This window comes from Athene cunicularia (assembly GCF_003259725.1).
Source record: "Athene cunicularia isolate RWA chromosome 3 unlocalized genomic scaffold, athCun1 chr3_part1, whole genome shotgun sequence".
In the NCBI taxonomy this organism is placed as follows: domain Eukaryota; kingdom Metazoa; phylum Chordata; class Aves; order Strigiformes; family Strigidae; genus Athene; species Athene cunicularia.
Genome location: NW_020799097.1, coordinates 85,265,913 through 85,289,909, shown reverse-complemented (window position 1 = coordinate 85,289,909; position 23,997 = coordinate 85,265,913). Strand labels below are relative to the sequence as shown.

General features: G+C 37.5%; 1 protein-coding gene across 2 annotated transcripts in view; it reads left to right on the top strand.

Moving 5' to 3' along the window:
* The window catches only part of PLD5 (phospholipase D family member 5), a 189,878-nt gene that overhangs the window by 75,353 nt on the left and 90,528 nt on the right, over positions 1 to 23,997 (top strand). For both annotated transcript variants that reach the window (XM_026845515.1, XM_026845516.1), the window contains exon 2: positions 2,406 to 2,542. In XM_026845515.1, the coding sequence (XP_026701316.1) occupies positions 2,406 to 2,542 (137 nt within the window). The remainder of the gene's footprint in view (positions 1 to 2,405; positions 2,543 to 23,997) is intronic.

The following is a 23,997-nucleotide window of genomic DNA, read 5'->3' as shown; positions in this document are numbered from 1 at the left end:
CCCCCCTTCTTTTTGTGATACCATATAATTTTTGATACACTGTAAATTTTTTATAGCTTTGGCCTTTAAGTTTTAAACTGGTTAAAAGGTTTTTAGGGCTGGTTTATGCCTTATGACATATGTGATAGAGGTATCATGGACTCCTTTTAATGAAACATCTCTTTCTGCCTCCACGTGTGCTGACCCAACCGTGATGGCTATCATGCTCTCTTCTGGTCCAGGGACCCTCTGTTGCATTTGTTTTGCTGCTTGCCTGGCGATGCAGCAAGAAGATGGGAGTTATTCCCTGGAGCAATGGCATGAAGAAATTTATATTATGTTGCTACAAATCTGCCCAAAATATGGACTTGGGACTGTTCCCTGTGAGGAGAATGGCTGCAGTTATCCTGGTTTGGGAGGAAAAAGAATGCTAGTGTTGCGAGCCATGCTGGGTCATATCTCCTGCTCTTAGGGGCTAGAAAATGAGCCCTGGCTCTGTTCAGCTTGCTGGTATGGGAGTAGCTTTGCTATCTTGCTGCCATGGTAATATGCTCAGTGTTTGGACGAAGCTGCATCACACAGTTTCTGCAAATACACACAGAACTGTAAAAAGACTGCATGAGACAACGGTCATCTTAGCAAGAGTGTGAGCCATCCTGATGAAGAAATGGTATAAAGCAGTGTCCCAGATCTGAGTACGTCTTTCTCTTTGGCACGTCTTTGTTTTTCCTGCCAGTAGTATGAGGCAATGTTTTAACATTTTTCTCTTAAGTCCTACTGTGTGTCTGACTGCAGGCTTAATTCTGGACATCCAAATGCAGTAATTTCTAATTCTTTTCATAGGTTGCCATGATTATACCTAGCAGTAGGAAAAAAAGGTCCAAATTTTATTTATTTCAGAAGTAGGCTTTTGTAAATGGTTGAATAAGATTTTCTTATGCTCTGTTCTTGTAAATGGTTGAATAAGATTTTCTTAAGCTCTGTTCTTGTAAGATTTTAGGTAATATATTAGAACAGTTTTAAACATATATTTGAAATGTTTAAAAGTGTCTAATATGCATATAATCTAAGCAGCATATTCAGTGTTATTGTTAGGTAGAAGGATACATTTGTCAGTAAATTTCAGAAAAGTTGTTCCTGTTTGAGGAAGTTGCTGTGTTTTAGATTTTCACAGACTGAAATAAAAAGCTTATGTCTGATTTGTTCTGAAATGCATGAGCTTGTTTCTTCTGGGATGTGCACTAGTTTGGAAGTTTTGCAAGCTTATTTTTATAAAGTCAGGCCTTTATGCATACAGGAAAACAGTCTTATTACACTGAAACTTATTACCTCTTAAGCAAAATGTCAGGAACAATGGAAATACTGTGAAGTTGTTTTTCAGCTGCAACCATGATGTTCCTTCCTTTCCCTTACACTTTTCCTGCTTTCCTATATACTCTCCCACTTTCCCATTCCTTTATAAAGCTTTTTTTCTTTATGTGACATTTTAATTACAGGGCAATAATGAAAATAACTGTAGCAACTGAAGTTAGACTTTTATATTTTTTATATATATGTGTGGTTTTGTGCAGATTTTATTCAGTAGAAAAACACACATATTTGCTGGAACATTTGGTTTCAGAATAAAATATGCTTTACATTCATGTAGCTATGTAAATTGCATGTCAGAAGATTGTTTTTAGGAGGTTTCACATTTATCTAGGGCTGAACTAAATCAGTTGTATCTGATTTAGTACTGTAGGATTTCGTACTGTAGGATAAGGTAGTGCTATGCCATGTTTTAATACTTAATGCTGAGATACAGAGGGCATCGCCTATCATACTGAGCACCAGTCTCCCATTGTTTCCTTGAATCCCACCTATCATCTGTGAGTTTCTTTTCCTTATAAGTTCTGTGGGGCAAGGACTTGCCAAAGTGTCTCAGTTGCTGTGACAGTCATAGTAACAATGTCAGTTACTTTGTGTAAAAAGTGTGTGCAATAAAAAAAGACTTTGCTCTTCAGTCTCCTTGCATTGACATGTTTTATTTCAGCCAAACACAACAAAACTATCAAGGCTTTCAAGTGCTGTCCTAAGTGTGTACTTTACCTGTGAGGCACAATCGGAAAATATGTAATGTAAGAATCTTTATTTTAATGCATAATGCTTTCATTGTGGTACAAACAGAAAACAGTTTAAATTATGACTGTTATTTGTGACATGAATTATTTAACAATGTCTGAGAGATTTAAAATACATCTCAAGGTGATACCCGAAGGACAGTTTTGAGAGTGTTTTCATCTAGAGAGAGGTGTACTTCATGTTGACAACTATGGCAGTAAGATCTTCAAAGAATTTTAGATCTTATGTAAAAGTTTTAGAGTCTCAGGTCATTGACTGGAATGTGATCACACCATTAAAACTTTTTTAATCTTAATCTCTTTCAGTCCCAGCAAAGATGCATTGTGATCTTTGCACTGGTATGCTGCTTTGCAATTCTGGTTGCACTGATATTTTCGGCAGTGGATATTATGGGAGAAGATGAGGATGGACTCTCAGAAAAGAACTGTCAAAATAACTGTCGGTAAGAGGTAACAAGCAAAACTTCTCTTTTGGGGTGGACAAGAACATATATGTGTTATGTAATGGCATGTAGTAATTACCATAGTCCTGTGGTGTGATTGGGAAGAATAGGTAACAGGAAGAAATTATTTCTTGTTTTGAGTTTCTGGTTTTGGAGGTTGGTTTCACAAAATCAAGCACACTTTTAAAAGTTATTTTTGGTAGTATGTTTTGAGCAAGATCCTTGTGTTAGTTCAGTTATTTTGTAAGCCTGTTCAAAGCCTGTAAATTTCAGTAAATGAGTACTGAGGTGGCTCACATAGTTCCCAATTCTGTCATGTCTTTCATCCAGAGCTTTTTTCTTTCTCCAAGAAGGTCATTGATCACTTTTGACCAGAGACTGCTGTCCCTTTTATATAGGAGGACCTTTTATATATATTCCTGTTTGTTGCACTCCCCAAAGAGTCACAGTGGCTTGCCTAGGAACTGTGAAGAAAATTATTGATACAGTCAGAAAGGCTGGAGTATTGACTGTGTTGGATTAAGATTTGCCTCAGACACCTGCCACAGCTGTGTTTATCTTCTAAATTTAGATTTGAGTAGGGGCTTCAATTTTTGAGGGGCCTTTCATGTCCAGACTGCGAATTTCATTTTGCTGTGCCTCACTGTCAGGTTCCTCCGTGAATTTGTTCATCATTGATGACCAATGATTTTCCTGCATGATATTGTCCAAGGTCCTCTTCTGTCCACCAGTAAAGATGATTTAACACACATTTGTAGACTTCATTCACAGTTGTATGCTTCTTTTTCCAAGGCTTTAACTTGTGTATAGGGCACCCTCATTGACTCATTTTGTGGAAAAACAGTTATCCTTAAATAACTTCTGAGAAATCTCATCAGAGAATTCCTGGAGGGGGAAGGGGCCTCTGGGAATCCTCCAGTCCATTTCCAGTCCGTTTCCGTGCTCAGAGCAGGGTCAGCTACAGCAATTTGCTCAGGGGTGCATGCAGTCAGGCTTTGCATATCTCCAAGGATGGACTCCACAGCTTTCCTGGGCAACCTGTGCCACTGTTTGTACAGGATCTATCCAGCTACCAATGGCTGGGTATACGGTGAGTTGGAGATAATTAGTATTTATTTTTTAGAATAATCTAATGGAAAATTAATGTTTCTTTGAGCCTTTATTCCTTATTTCTGCTATTCTTTGTTGACTTTGTGTGAAGGCTCACTGGGGACAGTGCCTTTCTATGCTGTATCTGACACAGTGCAGTCAGCAGCAATCCACAGTCCAGCAAACTGGATTATGTTTTTGCAGCCATACTGGATTTTTACAGTATTTTTTACATGGTGCTTTTTTTTTTTTTTTTTTTTTTTTTTAAAAAAAAAAAAAAAAGGATTCTTTAAATTTGTAGCTTGTTTGAAATAGGACATACCTGCAGCATCATGTAACTTTGTCCTGAAACCGACCATCCTTCTGGCACATTTTTTTTCATCATTGTTTAGTTTTTGTAAAATGGCTTGGCCCTAATCTTTTCATTTTCTTGTGTGCCTACAGTTCTGGGCAGTCTTCTAATACCTTGTCTGAATTTTCTGGAGTTCAGCTAGCTTTTCTTTCCCCATCGAGGTCTTAGGTATTCTTCAGTGTGATTTGTTGCCTTCCAAAATCTTTAAAGATACTGCATGTGTCACCTCTACACCCACTATCTCCATGTGTGAATCTTTGACAGAACTAGGTCAGATGAGGGGAAAGTTTTTCTGCTCATTGGCTGCAAGGTGCTGCACACAACTTCAACACATGCAACAACTGCCGCACCATGTTTTCCTCTTAGTTTTATCAATTAATGGCTCCCATTTTGTTCTGGGTAGCTGCATTGGCCTAGCCAAGGAAGACTTTAATCTTCTTCACTCTGTATTCATCAAACATTAAGAAGTTCAGAATGGGAACGATGTACATTACTATGGAAAACCAGGATATTATTTTTTCGATGTGTAAGAGATTAATTTCTTTTGTCTTTTTGTATGTGTTGCACTATTTGCCTTTCCAAATAATACTCATCTTCGCTCATTTTTTCATCAGTTGGTGTGTGTCTCTCTTGCCTCTCCTGGACTGTGTTAGAGGAGCCTGGGAGTAAATACAGCACATTGACTTTTAAAATAAGGGTCAATGAAACTGCTCTGCATTTACAATGATAAGAATGATCTCAGACCCCACTCTATTTTAAGGTACCTTTCATAGAGTGATTCAAGTGCGTGATCTAGCTACTAATGCCTGAACCAGAAAGCACATCAATGCTGTGTGTATGAACTGTCTAAACCATTTCTAATAACAGTATCAAAGTGCTGGCAGCTGCTACCTGCTAACATTGAATCCTTCTCTATGTGATGAAACTGGTCTCCTTTATGTGTTAAATATATTGCAGACTTAACTGAAGTGCTGTAAGATCAATTGCTGCCTCTGGCATCTATTTAGTACTAGGGGTAAGCACTTTTAATAAGTAAGACAAGAATTATTGAATTCTTATATTTCTGCTGTGCGAGTACTTTCACTGAAATCCAGGAACAGGCGCTTACGTTTGCAGGTTGTACTGAGGCAAAATGCTAATAGATGGTCCTTTTTTTTTTTTTTTTTTCCTTTTTTTAGATAAAATAATTGTCAAATGCAAGTTTACATATGTGATATTAGAATCCTTTTTTGTTTTTAACTGATCGAATTTGTGAAGAAGCTTGTTGGGAAAGGATGCTATTGATTTGAGAAGAACCTCACTGATAATTTGTTAAAGGTTTTTGTCTTCTGAAAATCAATTTCACTTGTGTCTTTTTGTTTTAAAGAAAAATATGTCTGAAATAGAGATGTGGTCTAGAATAGTTCTTTGGCTAGAAATTTTTGGAGCTTGTGCCAAAAAATAGCAAGTGAGATTTTTTTTTTTTTTTTTTTTAAATAGAGGAAGAGAAAGTAAAAGACATTTTTAGAAGTCTAGAGTTCTTTTGTAGCCTGAGAGAGGAATCATTGAGGCATCTTGTAAGCGGTATTTTCTGGTAAATTGTTGTTGTTGTGATTGTATTGTTGTTCGTGAGTAGAAATACAGCCTTTCTGATTTTCTTGTTGCAATTCAACATGAGGTTCCCTTTCTGTTAATCATTCCTTAAACTCTTACTACATATAAGGAATACTTACTTGCCAAAAAACCCCTTCCTCTACTGATATATTTGTTTCACTTGAGGGCTTTGTAACAAAAACAAGTCAGGGAAGTGGAAAAGCAGGGTTTTTTGCATGTCTTCACTGATTGCTGAGGGGATTGTTGCCACCCTTCTAAAAGGATGTATAGGAAATAGCACTTTCTAAAGAAATGAAAATACATTCGAAACTAAAACTATGATTTATTATTTGTAAAGCTTTGAGCTTTTTGCTGAAAAACTCAGCCTGTGTTGGGAACCGAAATGCATCTTGCCTTACAGGTCATTTGTGACTGCCACAATGTGAAGTCAGATTGCTGTAGGCTGCCTTTCCCATTTTGTTTGTTACACAGAGGAATTTGTTATTCAATAATATTGAGTAGAATATTCAAGAGGAACTTGAATATTTGAGATTTAACTAAGAAATTGCTGAAATTAATTTGTTTTTTGACATGAAACTTAAATGTTTTTTTAGCCTGCTTTGCTTGTTGTAATCCAAAAATGCAAATAGGTAAAAGAATTTACAATCCTGACCTAATAATTGAGAGCAAATATTAGAGCAAATAAATGTACTTATTGGATTAATTACTAAGTGCTGTGTCTTTTACTGATATATATGTTGCAATTCACATAAAGAGCTGGGGGGAGATGGGGTAAGGTCTGTAAATTTTATCAGACAGACAAATTCTGGTTTCAGAATTGAAGCTAGAATCTGAACTCTACTGACTGGTTAACTGGATTTGTTTAGATGAAATAATGCTGTTTGTACTTACTTACACTGTCCCATATAACTGTCATACTGTGTATTATATGTGGAGATACTGGCTGACTGAAAGTAGACATTTTGTTTTGTACAACTGGACCAGGTCTGATAAGATGCAGCTTTTCACTTCAGAGGGTTCTGGACACTCTTGGCTTCGTTCCACAAAATTTGATTTCAGAATGTTGGACTTGTCTTTTGACCCTTCCTATTAAAGGAAATGTTAACTGATTGACATAAGGAATAAAAATGATTGTGAAAAGCTAAGCTTTCGCAGTTTGTGCTTGGTATAGGATACAAATTATTCTCTTGAGACAGCCACATTAATGTTGTTAGGCAGCCCTGATGGATAAGACTGGTTAAGAGGATATGCTTAGCAGCCAAGGAATTTTGTCTGTCTTGCTTTGGGTCCATTAGACACTGCATCTACAAAATTAGATTATTGTAATTTGGAAATAGTACTTTTTAATGGCTGATCTGTTGTGACTAAATCTTGGCTAGCCTCTGACTTAACATCAGTCAAGACTTACTTGGCTTTGTTAAAACTGGCTGGTAAACTCTAAAAATGGCAGTCTGGGAAATGAAAGAAATTAAGACTATTAAGAGATGGTCTTTATAATCCAAAGCATTTGAACCAAGGTAATTTTCATTTGTTACCAGTAACTTCAGCTGTTCAGTATACCTTTTCTTCCTGCTTGTTGCTGCTGATAGTCATATTAGGGTTCCTACAGAGCTTGTTCATACCCTTCATTATCCTTGGCTCACCAGCTTTTCCAACATCCATTGAAGTGGTAGTAACAGCGGCATACATAGCTCCTGCCTCTGGCTGTGTGTTTGGCCCTATCTCTTGAGTGGGGCTAAGGAACAGCAAAGTGGGAAAGGAAGAGATAATTTATGTTTTTTCAATTTTTGCCTTACGCTGATGATAATAGAAGGATTTTCCTGGTTTCTGAGTGTGTGAGTTCAAGGTGGAGTGTCTTGCATTCTGTTCCAGTGACACAATTTTGCTACTCTGATGATTTCTCTTGTCCTCAGAGTAATATATAATAAAGGCACTTGTTCTTTTGTGTTTGGATTTGTGATGGAAGAATTTGCTTTTTTGTATGACGTGAGTGGCAAAGCTATTTAGATGACTTGGTGATTATAAGGAGGCTTTGACCAACTCTGCCCTGTAGCAAGTAGGTGGTGATACTTGGGCAGTTTGTTTGCTTTGCAAATTGTTTGGATGTTTTGGATAAGTGTATCCTCTATAATTTTGGAATCCTGCAAAGGACCTGATTCTTCCTGTTGAAATGCTAAGCTTTACATCTCAACAGTAGCCTAAATCATTGAGTTCTTGAGATTAGTGGTATACAATAATAATTTATATTGTTCATTTATTATGTGTTGTGTGTGTTGCTTTCAGTTTTGTCAGATGTTTCTTTATGCTCAGGTTGTGAGAGAGTGCCCACAATTGATTTTTTTTTTTTTTCTGTTGCTTGATAAATATTTCCTTCAACTCCTCTCTGCTACTTCACCAAGTAGGGTTTTGCAGCACTATTAAGTTAGCATGCTGCAGCACATGATTACATTGGTTCACCTTGGAAGTGCTTTGCCCCTGGCTGATTGTGGGGGAGATTTTCTCTGTGCTGCGTGGGTCTGAACATAGCAAGGTTTATATTGGCTGATTTCTACTTAATAAACAAACTATGACAGCATAATAATTAAATGTCTAAACAGAACATGCTCATATTTTGAAAACAAGCCTGATAAAGAGCAACTGAAGATTTCTGTTTACAAAATATATGCCACTTGGCATAAAAATTCCTTCTGTCAACATGATGGACGAGGGTATCGAGTGCACCCTCAGTCAGTTTGCAGATGACACCAAATTGGGTGGGAGTGTTGATCTGCTTGAGGTTGCAAAGGCTTTACAGAGGGATCTGGACAGGCTGAATTGGTGAGCTGAGGCCAATTGTATGAGGGTCAACAAGCCAAGTGCTGGGTCCTGCACTTGAGTCACAACAACTCCATGCAGTGCTACAGTCTTGGGGAGGAGTGGCTGGAGAGCTGCCAGTCAGAGGGACCTGGGGGTGTTGATTGACAGCTGGGCTGAACAGGAGCCAGCAGTGTGCCCAGGGGGCCAAGAAGGCCAATGGCATCCTGGCTTGTATCAGCAATAGCATGGCCAGCAGGGACAGGGAAGGGATCTTACCCCTGTAGTCGGCACTCGTGAGGCCGCCCCTCGATTCCTGTGTTCAGTTTTGGGCCCCTCACTACAAAAAGGACATTGAATGACTCGAGCGTGTCCAGAGAAGGGCAACGAAAATGGTGCAGGGTCTGGAGCACAGGTCGTACGGGGAGTGGCTGAGGGAACTGGGGGTGTTTAGTCTGGAGAAGAGGAGGCTGAGGGGAGACCTCATCGCCCTCTACAGCTACCTGAAAGGAGGCTGTAGCAGGGTGGGGGTTGGTCTCTTCTCTCAGGAGACAAAAGAATAGTACAAGAGAGAATGGCCTCAGGTTCCTCCAGGAGAGGTTTAGATTGGATATTAGGAAAAATTTGTTCACCAAAAGGGTTGTCAAATATTGGAACAGGCTGCCCAGGGAAGTGGCTGAATCACTATTCCTGGAGGTATCTAAAAGACGTGGAGACGTGGTGCTTAGGGACATGGTTTAGTGGTGGCTTAGTTAATGGTTGGACTCAATGATCTTAAAGGTCTTTTCCAACCTAAATGATCTGTGATTCTATGATGACTGTTGTCCTCTTGTTTTGGGGTAATGGAGAGAATGAGCTATAAAACCACTCAATTTTTAGGATGATCCCTATTTGCAGGCATTTTTATTTTTGCATCAAAAGAAGGAATACCCTTTTAATTAATGTTTCTGTGGCTGGACACCACAAAGAACTGGTGGACCTCCTGCAAAGGCATTCAACATCCTGAGCCAGGGAGGGACATCAGTAATTCAACAAGCTTGCTCAAGAGGAACCTACCTTTCCCTACCTTTTATTTTTCATTTTTAAAAATGTATAAAAATGGAAAAGGTACCATATTAATAGTTCCTCATTTATCTGTAGAGAGTAAGGATTTTTTTTTCTCTGTTCCTGCACTGATACAAAAAAGGGTCAATTTGTTTTGCATTTACTTTCAGCTACAAAGAATGCCTTCACAAATTAAAAAAGGAGCGCCAGAACTCATGATCTGTTTAAATCTTTTTCTGTTTGCATTACTGCCAGTAGATAGTTCATAATCAATTACATCGTATTGAATAGGTCTGGGCTCATTTTGTCCAAAGGTGCAAACCATTCTTTTTTCTCCTACTCTTTGTTGTGTTAAATCTAATGATTTCTGTTGGAGTTTAGGACAGAGTGCTTTAGAGTGGCCTTAAGGCCGCTTTTCCTGTCATGCTAAGCATTGTTTAGAATGTAGGACAGAGATTGTCACGTTTGTATTCTTGGAAGTTAGATATTTATGTGATTGTTTCTCCTTTTATGACTTAGGATTTGTGACCTCACATCAAAGATGTTCCAACCTTAGTAGAGATCAAATTCCAGTTACTTTAAGGTTCCTGAGTAATGTAGGTGGGATAAAGGAACAATTCATGTGCTAGAGTAGCCTTTCTCCTGTGTAGTTTGCTGGGGTTTCTCTATGATTGAATCTTTTTTTTTTTTTTTTTTTTTTTTTTTTTTAGCTTAATGTGTTCAGAAAACTGAAATTATTTTATCCCAACAGGATTCATAAGATTCCCAAGGTCATTTTCTTTACCAGATTGTAAGCCTGCTCTAAACAGATTGTTAAATCTAAAATTACTGGTTATTCTCATGATCTTGAAGACTGATTTGTGACATTTCAGAGAGGTTTTTATTCTGCATGGTGAGAATAGTGATCCAACTTAATAAAGCTCCTTGATAAATAATTCTTCCTTTCCTTTGTAGGAAAGGCATTAAAAGTGGCTAAAATCTATAGTAGAATCTGTCTGAATTCATGCTTCATTTCAGGGTGACTTGTTTGTTCAGCCAGGGCTGACTTTGTATCAGATCCTAGCAAGGACCTGTTCCAGTGACACCATTTATTTTTAATTGCTTCTCCACCCTCAGAGCAGTATATAAAAAGGTACTTATTATCCTGTCAGCTTACAGTAGATGTGTTGAGTTTTGTGTCTAATCCTATGATGGTACTGTGAGTGTCTTCTCAGCTGGCATGATTTGATACTCCACAAGAGTACAAGTGTAACATCCTAGACCCTGCCTTTTGTGATCTGCTGAGTACATGGCTGGGTCCGCCTCCCAGAGCACCAGGGCAGTGCCACAGTTAAGAAAAAGCAGTTGTGGAGCCCACTGAAGCCTAAGCATTATGCCGAAGCTGTTGGTGCTGTTTGACTGGGTGAGCTAGAGCTGACTATCTTTTTCAGTCACATGCAGCAGGCGTTGCCAGTTGCAGCACTAAGGTTGTAGTCAGACAGCAGTGGTTCTTGGTGCTCATGCCCTGCTGCAAGGCACAGAGGAGAGCTGATGGTTGACATTTGATAGGACTCATTTTCAGATGCTCTGTACATGTTGAGGAAGATATATTTGGGCGAAATGTTCGGGATTTTCTCTGTTATTCTGAAGATTTTCTGCCTGATTTGTTTTTCTTTTCTTGTATTAATACATGGATTCTGATATAGGTGGAGCCAGAGGCTCCTCTCTGTGATCTCTCATACGGTCTCCCTATGTCCATGTGTCTCTACTTAGAGCATCACAGTCTGTGAGTAATGCACACAGTTATCTAAATAGAAAGTACTCTTGTGTGTTGGACACTTGAACCTCTCTGTTTATGACCTTTGTTAATTATGGAAGTATGAGTTTGCTTCCTTTATTCAATTTATCCTCATCCAATTGTGTTGACCAAGATGAAAAAATCCATTGGAGGACCTGATCCATTTTATCACCATTGCTATTTTTTCATGCTATGTTTTAGTTTTTTTCTGTAATGAATTTGCTTCCTGTCAACCTGACTGGAAAACAGAAAAATAATGCACAAATACCAGCCTTGGCATCTGCCAGATGCAGCTCCATATCTGTCATTTGTTCTCTAATGTCCAGTCCTTTCCAAAACTCAAAGGGAGTTTTCATGACCGACAGCATCATAATTTGGTACGTTTAAATTTGGTTTCTTCACATACTAAGTGTTGAAATGACTCTTCTAAGAGCCATCAGTGATTTGCATGTCTTCTGATATGAGGGGGAGGATTCATCTTGCCTCAGACTAAGAGTCTGATGGATATTTAGTGGCACATTAGAAGTGTTGACTTTGACTTTTTACTGTTTTTCTAGATCTGCTTGGAATAAAGATGTTGTACTCATATGTATGACCACAGATGGTAATCTGGTATCTTTTGTCAATTTGGAAGGTATATAGCTAATTGATCTTCACTGATCTTCTAAAATGCTTCTTTAAAAAGTCTGTTGGGAATATAAAGCAAGTTTTTAGTTAAAAATTTTAGAGCTCAGCTTCTACTGGCTGAGTAGTGGAGAAAAATGCCATTTTGCCAATAGCTTAGCGAAACGTGAATATGCGTAAGCATCGAAGCTAAGCACAAAACTTTACAGAAATAAAGAATGTGCCACCAGCATGAGGAGGGCAGCTGCTAGTGCTTTTTTCACTCATTTTTGGGTCGCTTTTATCAACTTGCCAGTGCATGTTTTGCAGTTCATTATGGATGCTGGTGGAAAGATTTATGGTTCAGTAAAGACACTAGATGATGCTAGGAGTGATGTATTTTGGGCAATGGAGACTGAAGTGCTGGACTACTCGAAGTGTCTTCTCAAGCATGCAGCCAGTATTACTGGGATGGTGACAGTCTCCCTGAGTTGCTCCATCTGATCTTTAATATAGATTTATGTGAGCCACCTTAAAGATATACTGAACACCTTCCAGTCTGGGGCAAAGACAAGCTGCCACAACCTGGAACCAGTCCATCACTATTGCAACTTTGGGGAATTGTATGGAAAACCAGTAGAGATGTAACCATTGTATGACATCAGATAAACTGTTCTTTTTCCTAGTGACTCATCTGTTGTACGTGAAGAGAGTTGTTCAGGACTGACTAAAGAGGAGAAAACAGTGAGGTGCTCAAAGGTGCTCTTGAAAAGAATCACTCAAATATCTGAAATGAGCAGCCAAGGGATTGTCAGAGGTACTGATCTGGACATGTGCAGGTGCTAGTGCTCCAGATAGAAATATAATACCTGAAGATATGTTGATGTTTCAGGGCTTTTTTGAGAGTCAGGATGTTGCTATTAAAATACATTCCATAGTTCTGTATACAGAGTAATTACCAATAACTCAGTTAATGCTTGTTACTAAAATCTGGAAGGGTGAGGGTTTTTTAGTTATTTTGTTCCAGATTTTGTTTTGTTTTATTCTAAGGGCATGAGACTAAAGCATTCTTTTACTAGAAATATAAATAGTACTTTATCAAGATACATAGCTTGTGTCCATTTTGCAAGGAAGTCACATCACTTTCTTCACCTTGGCCAAAAATTTAGTAATCAATTTTACTTTTACTTTTTCTTCCCCAAGTTTTAACTTAGATGCAACAAGTTTTAACAGATGCAATTTTAACCAAATGCAATTTGACATGAACTAAACTTACCTTTTTTTTTAAAAAAAAAACAAACAAACAACAAACAACACAACAAAAAAACACATGAAAAAGAAACAAATACAAATAGATACCTAAAAGCAACAGACAACAGTCAAAACTATTTTAGTGCTGCTAAGGTGTCCTGGAACATTTCCATAGAATCTTGCCTCTGTAATTTGAGTGTTGCAAATGTCCTTTGGGAATGGATACTTTGAGTTCTTTATTCTTTTCATCTGTGGATTTTTATTGCTGTTCCTACCTTGACTATATCTGCTGAATTTGCAGTGCTGATTTCAAATAGTTGCTGACTGAAGGCTTTACCTTGAATTTTCCTTCGTGTTGCTCAGTAGTTTTGTTTGTTCTTGTTGAGCAGGAAGGGCATTAATTAAGCTTAATGGATTGTTGGATTGTGTAAATGTCAACATCATAGAATATCCTTTTGTTCCTATTCTGGGGATGAAAGCTCTTACTTAGAAGATTTTCATTAACTTACCGTTAACACCATAAAATCATGTTTATTTATGAGGAAAAATAATATTTTGATTCTTGATGGATTTCTACAACTGTGAGCTAACATGTTTATTCATCCCAAGTCATGCCGAGATAATCAGAGCCTTTTGGAGATGCATAGGCCAAGAGAAAAGAAGGTAAAAATCTTGTTCCCACTTGTGTATTGATACATAATTATTCAGTCCAAATAAGTGTTGCTACTTGCAGTTCCAAAGTGTTCATATAAGAAGATTTGGGGTTGTGTGGAAGGAAATAAAAGGATGACATATATTTTTGTCATTTAAAAAAACCCACTGTCTGAATTTTCCTGTAATATTTATTTGCAATATTCAGGCCTTATAAAAAGGTTTTCTATGGACTTGCATGGTCACGAGGTGAATGTAGAAATTAAATTAAAATGTCTCACCAACTAATTAATGTATATGGCAGTGGCTATTTATTACAATATTTGTTGATCTTTTGAGAGGTTCAGTAAAGTTGGTATGTTAGGATATTTTGATGTGTTTCACAGATAGGCAAACAGTGACTGGATTGCTCCTCAGAAGAGCTGAATAGACATAACCCAGGCAATGAGGACCTTGTGTGGCTGCTATGCAGCTTTATACAGGACTCTGACTAAATACCTCAGCTGTTAAATTGAAATAATTTGAAAATCAAGATAATGGTATTTACCCAAGACTTAAATATGGTGCAAAACAAAGGAAAGAGGCTGAAATACTTATCAGTGGCTGAGCAGGTATCAAGTCAGTGCTTACTATGCTATATTGGGAAGTCTGAGCTCCTGATTCCTGATTGATGGGTATTTGGGGTGTTCTATGCAGTATGCATACCACAAAATATAAGATGAAAAATTGCAGATTTAAATTTAAAAATACATTGCTAACACCAATAACAGCACCTGGATTTCCTTATGCATGACAGGGGCAAGAATGGCTTCACCTAAGGAGGGCAGCATTGTCCGAATTGTGTGTGCTGCACAGTCCTCATCTGTTAGAAAGGAAACTGTCTGCCACAAACTGGGGTGCAGAGCGTCTCCAGCTGCCATTTAGGTATGTTGCCTGGAGTGACTGTCAGGAAACAGGCACTTGATATGAGGCAAACTATCATGAGTTACTGTACTGGAAGACTTTTTCTAACAACATATATAGATAGTGAATCTTGAAAACATTAGCTCAGAATTAAGAATGTATAAACAAATAAGCTATTATGGAAACAAACTCAGTAGGAAATTTTTCTGTGTATAAATTGTGCGTATAGCAGTACTGTGGCACCAAACTGCAATGGATATATTTAGAAGAACAGAAATAAAAAACAAGCCCAACCTTTGCATGTTCCTGGTGAGGGGGCAGAAATCGACAGTAAAAAAAAAAAAAATATTAAATAAAAATAAAATTGCCTGGTCCTTTCTCAAAACTAAGGAGAAAGATTGAGGAGAAAAATAGTACTTCTGGTAACTCAAATTGGGGTTTAAAAAAAGTTTCTCTTTTGATGGTGTCCTTGTCCTTTCATGTCTAGAGATTAAGCATGAGCTTTTGAAATACATAGACAAGGCAATTGTGTGGGTTTTTTGATAAGCATATCCTGTAGATCTTCAATTATAGTATGGTAGTGAACAGAGAAAACTAAGTGATGTAGTGTCTCTTGGTTAATAGTATATATGGCATTCTAGATAATAAACAGCAATGCCAGATAAATTTCTTATTCTAAATTCAACAGAATTGGGTCACACTGTTTCTTTTTTTGGTAGGAGCTTTGTAATATGTACCTCATCCTTCTTCATTTCAATTCACCTCAGATCCTCAGGATCCTCATGTTTTCATAGTTTACCCTTCAACGTAGCATCTAGCTGTCTACAATGTGATAATGCAAGCTACAGATCTGCTCTTTACAAGGGTGAAGTTTTCATTTTTCAAGGCACTGAGTGATGTAACACCTTGATGGTAGGAGAAGGGCAGAGGCTCTGTGGCTGTGTCACATGGGCAGGACACTGGCAGGCACTAATGTGGAGGAATACCATTCCTCTCATTAACTCCAAATCTGAGAAGCAAGACAGATTTCAAGAAGATTCAGTGGGAGTGTGATTTTTTTGAATAATGAATGGTGGTGTGTTAAATTGTTAATACTTTATCTACAAACTCTGACATGAAGTAGTTGGTGTTAGAGCTCATGTGGACGTAGTTTTCTCTTGGTTTACACTCTGATAAGATTTTGTCATGCAGTAAAGATGTTTCCTCATTGCTTTCTTATTTTTACAGCTTTCTAAATTTCCTTTCTTTGCCCTTGGTGACATCTGTAACTTTGTTTTTCTTCTCTTTGCTTACCTTGTCATTTAGGTTTGGCTTTGTGAGGTTTTGACAGTGTGCAAAAGGCATTCTGAGGCACTTCCCTTGGGCTTTTCCTTACAGGCCTTTTTGTGGTATTGCCCTATCCCCCAGTGGTTTAGGAAGTGGCATAAACCCCATTCCTTGGAACTTTTTCAGACTCCCGCCTACACACATGCATGTTCTCTGCCTAGATGAACTATCTCAAGTCTATATTCGGAGACAGAGAGTATCTCGAGGATAAATCTGTGTTGGCCACAGTGCTGCAGATATCAAATAAATCCAGTTTTATGTATAACTAAGAGAAGAATTTGCTAATTAGTTAAGAAATGTTGTGGTATAATTAACAGAAGACTGTGTCATAGGATAGTTAATCCAATGAATATGCTTACATGACCTCAGGTTTTTTTACACTTTAAATCAAAATACTTAGGCTGGTTTACTCCTGTGAAGGATTATTTTTTTCTAATAGCAATCAGTAAACTTTAATAAGGTGTACTGAAACAGCAAGACAGTCTCTTCTTGGGTTGGCCAAGGGATGCCTTTTGTGGGACAATATGTAGAGTTAGTGTTTAAACAAGAGATATTATGGAGGAGGAGTGCTATTCAGCTTTTATCAGAGGGAAAAGTGCGTTTAACCCCTTACTTGGACTTGGACTCCTGGGTTTAATTCATCCTTTGAAACTGGGTGTCCAAGTGCTGGATGGCTCCCCTGAGGAACGACAGCTTGTTGGTATTGTCGTTCTCTAATGCCAGCCGCCTCAGCTTGAAGCTCTTATAGAGATTGCATGCGCTGTCTCCTAGTGTTACTGCTACTTCTCACCCTGCCCCTTACTTGTACATTTAGGTAAACTCCTTTGAAGAAGTGCCTTTAAGTCAGACACATTGCTGTCCCTGCCTCCAAGTAGAAACCTGGGATGCAGTGGTTTTCTGATTTTGTTCTTGTTTGCTTTCTCAAAGGGCATACAGTAGGTACAGCATAAAGGTCTGTGACTTCAAACCCATATAATAGGTACTGCTTATGGGAATTGAAGTTGCATTTTATCTGTACTTTTGCTATTTAATGAGTTCTTACAGAAAGCTGCTTCTTTTGTTAAAATCAAGCAAAAAAATAAGGATTTTACTGTTCTTTGCTACACAGAGCCCATGTGGATCATGAAAGGTCTTTATTTTGGCATGCTCATTGGAGGTGAAAGCTGCTGTTTGAATTTTCTGTGGGGTGTAAAGACTGGTCAGGTCAGCTGGTTTCTCCTGCCTCAGCACCCTCAGGCACTTGTCTCCCAGCAGTCTGCCATAAGAATCCTCTGACCATTTCTCAATTCTCCCCGCACAGCTGCAAAACCCATTAGAATGTTTTAGTGCTGACAGGCAGAAATGCTGTAAAAATGCAAATTTTCTTCTGCTGAAGGGCAAGATGCCAAGTAATGCTTTTCAAAATGTTTCACTGCTGAATAAGGGTTTAGGGGAGTTGATATGATACAGATGGAATGAAGAGTTTCAAGCAATGGGAGAGAAGCATCACTATTGATGGTATATCAATAGGATCACTAGTATTTTGATTCTTTAGTCACCTCAGGACTTCAGCACAGAGTGTTTCCTTTCTGTACTCTTTTTTTTTTTCTTTTTTTTTTTCTTTTTTTTCAGAAAATAATGGGCTAAGAGATGGTGTTTCTGCTCTGTTGGTGCACAAAGCAAAGACTGCTTTGTAGGCTCCAAAATGGCACTGTTCTTCACCTAAGTACTACACGTAGAAGCTCCTTAGAAAAACCCAGGATAGAACGGTCAGCTTTCATTCAGCAGATATTTTAACTTCTTGTGCACATTGACGCTCTGTAGAGCTGTGGCCAAGTGAAATTCAGAGTTGTGCCCTTGACTGTTGGTGGAGTACTGAGCTGGAGAGATTATTTTGTTTTTTTCTTTAAAATCAAGAAGATGTAATTAAAATAATGGTGTTTTCTATTACAAAACAGATGGTGTGTGCTTCATCCAGATTTTGGAATAGGCCGTATAACCTTTGATCAGAAAATTTTAAAATTATTTTCATTACTTTCATCTCACAGCTGAAATAATACAGTGGCTGCATAGCAGTTGATTTTCAAGACTGTTTCAAAGGATATTATTTTGTTTTCTTAACCAGGGGCTGAAAAAATGGGAGGAGTTGATTATATTTCTGCTTTTTCCTACTGTAATAATGTACTTCCTATATCAACAATGTAATAATTTAATTCTCTGTTAGTTCTCGTTTGCCCTGTAGGGTCTGTTCAGGCATAATGGGCATAATACATTCTCTGAAGTGCTGTCACCTATATTGAACTACAGTATTTGTGTTGCTGTATTTCATCTTAGCTTTCAGTTTTACATCAGATGATACATAACAAGGACATGTAGGATTAGCTTTTTTCAGTTCAGCAAGTTTCTTTCTCTGAGGGTTGTCACTACCATCTTCAGGATGTTTTACACAAGTATAAATAATAAATATTATAATATAGGAACTAAAAATAAAAATGTCTTTTCCAGGTACTTTCTCGTAACACTATAGAAGTGCATACTGAGAGTTTCATGAGCATTGCTTGATTTAGCAGAATCAAGAAACAGTAGCTCATTGTATTAAAGTTTCTGCAGTGATCTCAACAGTACACAAATGTGGAATTAATACATATACTTTAATATTGTCTAATTTTAGACTGATCAGCCAGGATAGGGGTATACAAGTGTATTTGAAGGTTCTCACAACTTATTTTGAGAAAAGTCTGGGTCACACAGAGCTGTCTTCAGTGTTCAGTGCAATGTGTGAAAGCCCCATTAATAGGAGTAAAATTAAAGAAGGCAGAAGAAATCATACCCACCCACAGGGGAATTGTGATAGTTTAAAGCCCTGCCAGGTCTGGAGACCACGTTGCCGTTGTCCCTCCCCCACCCTCGGACACAAGTAGGGCACAAACTCTGGGTTAAAATAAGAAGAAATTTAATACAACAGTGTAATAAACAGTCTGAACATCAACAATAGGGATAATAACAACAACAAACAGCAATAACAGTAAACAAGACAAAAGATATACAGAGAAATACCGCAATGGACACAACCAGCCCGCTGCGTGCTCCCCGTGACAAAAGCCACAAAGGAAAAAGCTTCCCACCTCCTGCGCTGGACCTGACATCAGCATGGTATGAATAATCCGGCTGGAGAGCCCTTCCCCCTCTCTTCTGGGGAAACTTAACCCTATCCTAGCTGAACCAGGACAGGAATGAAGCCTAAAAATTTCAGTGGGACATTTAACACTAAGAGGCTCAGTGACGTTGGCACAAATTTACCCTGAAGGTGTGCACAAATTACAAAAGAGTAGGTTCACATTTTGAAATCTCAGCAACCACAGACTTTGCTTTTTTGTCATTCTCTGGTAATCAAAGGCCTGTCAGCTGAGTAATCTGCTGCTGTACCAAACTTAGTCATCCTCAAGGTATAGCTGAGAAACCATTCTGCAGGATAAAGCATTTGTCAGTGGAGCTGACTGAAAACTAGTTAACTGTATTCTGGTATTAAAGTTGTGTGTCTTGTCTTAATTATTACCCTGTTATATTTGTGGAAAATTTATGTGTCATAATCAGAAAAACACTTGTCTAAGTTTTCCACTTGCCCTAATTATAGTAAGCTAGTATGCAATTAGATAACTAACTCATGTGTAGCAATTCTAAGAAAGAGTTAGTTATAGATTCTTTACCGAAAACTTAGATTTTAGTTGTTTCTATTATGTCTTCCATCTGGAAATAAACCGGAACTGTTATGTCTAGAGTCTTAACTCACAAATTCTGACTTTGTTGTTTCTAGTTATAACCAAGATAAGTTTATTTGAAAATTCCACTAAGGATAGTAAGAGCTTTGAATCAAGTTCATAAATTTATCCACAAAGAATAAACAGCTTTTAATTTCTTTTGGAGGTGCACAGAGGTGGTGTTTAATCTGTAGCAAAGATCAAAGAGTAAACACCAATTTTCTGTTTTGTTTGTTTTGTTTTGTTTTGTTTTTTTTCTAAAACTTTTATTTAAAACTAGTTTATTTCCTATTGGAAGTAGGTGGTTTTCATAACAATCAGTTCTTTGTTGCATCTTCTCTCTCACTCTCCTTTGCTCTCCAGCTCCAGCAATCCATCATGATGATTGCATGTATCTTTTACCTCTTCCAGGTTTCAGATAGTATGAATTCATAGAACTCATACTGTTACTAATAATGTGGCAATGAAGAGGGACATTCGTTTGACATACTATTTTGCTTACTGGACTCCCTATGCCTGTTACCATCTAGTGAGGCAGGAATGCTGATCGGCCTTTTATTAATAGTGTGGGATGCTCTTCCTAGACATTAATGACAGCTGAGGAGTAACAACTAGCTGGAGGTATGGTGGAAAAAACAACAGACTTTTGGTTATTGTTCCTCAGTCCCCAGGAAATATTGTTTTTGTCATTGCTAAAGCTCAAAAGTTATAGCAAAACTTTGAGCTCCCCTATCCATGACTTTTTCTTTATGAATGTGTGTTGTAAATATTGTCCAGTTGTTCAGTACCAATGTTTTAGAAAGCTAATGCATATGAGGAAGTCGTCATGTTGCATGCACAGTGGCCATCCTTGAAATTGTACAGAATACCCGATTTCATGAGATACAGTGTAAATGAAAACTACCCATCTCTATTTTCTGTTTTATTTTCTGAGGATCATATTTCCAGCAGGGTTTTTTTTATTACTCTTGTTTAAAAATCCATGAAGGCTGTTTTCTGAAGTTAACAGTTTTGAAGGCAAAGCACTGCTCACCCCACTGTGGCTTCATGTGATGTTGTCCTTATACTGGTATTGCATCTAAATGGAAAGGGTAAAGATCAACAAGAGCAGAGAGAGCGTGGAGATGGTGTAACTGAATTCTCAATCACATTGCTAAGTGAAACAATCATCATTGTTTATGTTCCTCTTGGGTCTTTTATTTTTACTGTCAGGCATTTTGCTTATTTGTAAAACTGTTCTCATCTCTTTCTTAAAGTGATTCTCAGAGCTCCCCTTTGTAAGCATGCCATATGCAGGAGGGGAGCGTGCCTGTAGTGGCAAATGAGCTGTGATCGCTGCTTGGACCAGCAAAGAGTTGGGGCACCCTGCCTCTATCTGCACTCTCTGGGTGATTCTTTCTTGTCTCCAAGTCTCTCTGGAGTATTGCTACCTCTCTGAAGCAGGAATTACCATGTTTGAATGAGATTTAGTGCAGTAACTAGTGAGTTGAAAGTTGAAAATACTACTGCAAGACTATACTGGAACACACAATTTCTGCTTGGTCACCTTTCAAATTACTTGAGAGAGTCTACCTCACAAATTACTTTCAGATTAGTGTAGAGACCCCTAAATAACCAAGTGGTTTCGTTGCTTGAAGAATTAACATATTTTAAATTCACTACTTTTTTTTTTTTTTCCAAAATTTACCACATTTTAAGTACTTAACTGCTGCTGCTTTTTTTTTTTTTTTCCTAATATGACAGCGAAAAGAAGATTTTTAGCAACATTTATCTTATTAAGAACAAAGTTCAGTTTAATGTATTTCGTATGCAAAAGTGTTTGTAATAAATTAAAGACTAGTTGGAAGTCTGTGTTTTGGCATGGCACTAGAGTGCAATAGTAACAGAAATGATCCTGTTACATTAACCATTCACTGTGTTTTTAAAAAAATATGTCCCATTTCCAGTGAAAAAGAACCAATTTAAAGCAGGAGAAAGCATTTTCAAGCTGGTGAAATCTTACTATGAATTTGAAAACAAGTGAAAAACGTGATTTTTCAAAGCAAATGCCATTATTATGCATATGACTACTAACTAGAAGCAACACATTTCTGCTAATGCTTAGCAATATTTTCCTGAAAACTTGCAGTAATTTAATGATGTGGGTTCACTCATGTTCTTGTTGCTCCCTGTAGTACAATAGAAAGCCCAAATTTCAAGTAGTAAACAATTCAACTACTTGGCTCTTGGAATTTGTACAAGAATATGGTTTGTGTATGTGGTTTCTGGGGTTGGGGCCTTGATGTATTTTGATAGAATAGTTGTCTTCTACCTAAAACAATATGTTTATTTTTAATAAAAATTATTTCCTTCCAGAATGCTTGGAATTGGAAGGGAAGGCACTGAAACACCCTAGGTCAATCAGTCAACTAAGTGCAGCCCAATACAGTGTTGACATCTCACCAACTACAGAATTAAACTATGTGAAAACAGAAAAAAAATCTCCATTCCTTAAATTGTACAGAGCTTGTTGTTTCGGGGGGGGTGGGCAGATGGGGGAATGTTCGGCATAGATTATTATATCAGCAAAGCTTCTTAGTGTTTTTAAAAAAATATTTAAAAATTGAATATATGATGATTTGTTTTTACAGCAAGTGACTTTATTGTTCTAATCTTCCTTTTAGCTGTTTGTTGTCTTTTAGCTATTTGGCTTATAATAGAAAGCTTGCAATTACGGAAAGTGTTTTATTTTCATAAACAGTCCCACCCTCATCAGACAGTCTGTTTATGTGCTGAGGAGAAGACAGCAAATGCATTTTTTCGGATTTCATATGCTTTAAAGCAGAATTTAATTTTCATGAGATCATATTGTTATGGCTTACTGATGTATTTTAGAACTGCGCCATAATTATAAGTTATGTGGCTATTGCTTCTTGTTTTCAGTAGCTCAAATGACAACACTAGCAATGTGATTCTCATGTATTTCAGTATTCCAGTTCACAGACTCTAGGGCTGGAAACTTGACTAAAACTTACTGCTAAATTATGAGACATGAAAGATATATTGTTATTTTAAATAACAAATGTATGACTTCGTCCACCAAAGCTCTCATAATTATAACTGAAATGCAATTATGAAATAGTGAATTAAAATTCAGCAATAATGAAGGAGATACGGAAGGACTGTCTAGAAGAATACATAGAGTGCATAAATGTAAAATAGTATTATGAACTTGCAGTTGATATTGAAAACTAGTATTTTCTATTATGTTTGCAGTAAATACTGAAATCATTGGGATCAGGGGAAGAATTAATGAAATTTAAAAATGAAATAAATACAAAAAAACCCAAAACACTTTCTTTATATTTAATTTTAATTTGCCACTGACACTGCATCTCACTTCTTTTACTTAATTTTTTCTTGGTCAGGTGTTATATATCTATGTAAAAAAAAAAAAAAAATTGAACAATACCCTAACAAATATTTGTCATTAATTTGGTTAAATGATATAAAATCCTGCTTTAGCTTCATGCATGAGGCTTACAGAAAATCTTGCTGAGCACACTACGTTTTCTTTGCATCAAAGGGTAAAATTATTGGAATTTTCTTTTAATATTGTCAAACTAGTAATGAACTATATACATAGTGAAATTAATTTAAAATTGTCTCTCAGCTGTTTAATTCTGTTTATGCTGAGGTTGTATATTATGTTATACTCTTTTATGTTTGCTACAACGTAGATATGTATTCTGGGGTGTCACTATGGTTTACTTAGTATCTGAGCAAGTTTAGGGATGGTCAGTGTCTGTGCCAGGCTGTTATGGTCCTGTCCTGTGAATTGTCAGGCAGTTGTACCTAGAAGATACAAGATGACTTTCATGTTACTTAAGACCATCTCTATTTTTTTTTCCCCCTGGAGTCTAATTGCTATTGCAAGAGTGCTATTTATCTTCAAAAGCAGTTTTCAGACAAAATGTGCCCCACTGTATCAAGCTGTTCACAGTACTATTATCTTGAGTCTGCATCTCATATTTCTCTCCTTTCAGCTTGTTTACATTGATTCTGCAGAGAAGAAAATAACAGGAATAAGCCAAATCCATTTCCAAGTATCAGTACCTAAAAGGTCTGTCCTGAACTTGAAAGCCTGAATGTACCAATGGCAGCTCAGGATACACCTCTGGCTTCCTATGCATTGCTCACATACCTTCTGCCAGTTGTGGCTGTGCGGTCTTTTTTGAGGGGGTGGAAGGATGGTGGCAGTGTTTGTCTTAGGTCTGTCCTGCTTGTCCTGCTTTTTATTTTGGTAACCTCATCACAATTTTTCATTCTGTAGTTTTGTTTACACGGATGCTCTTGA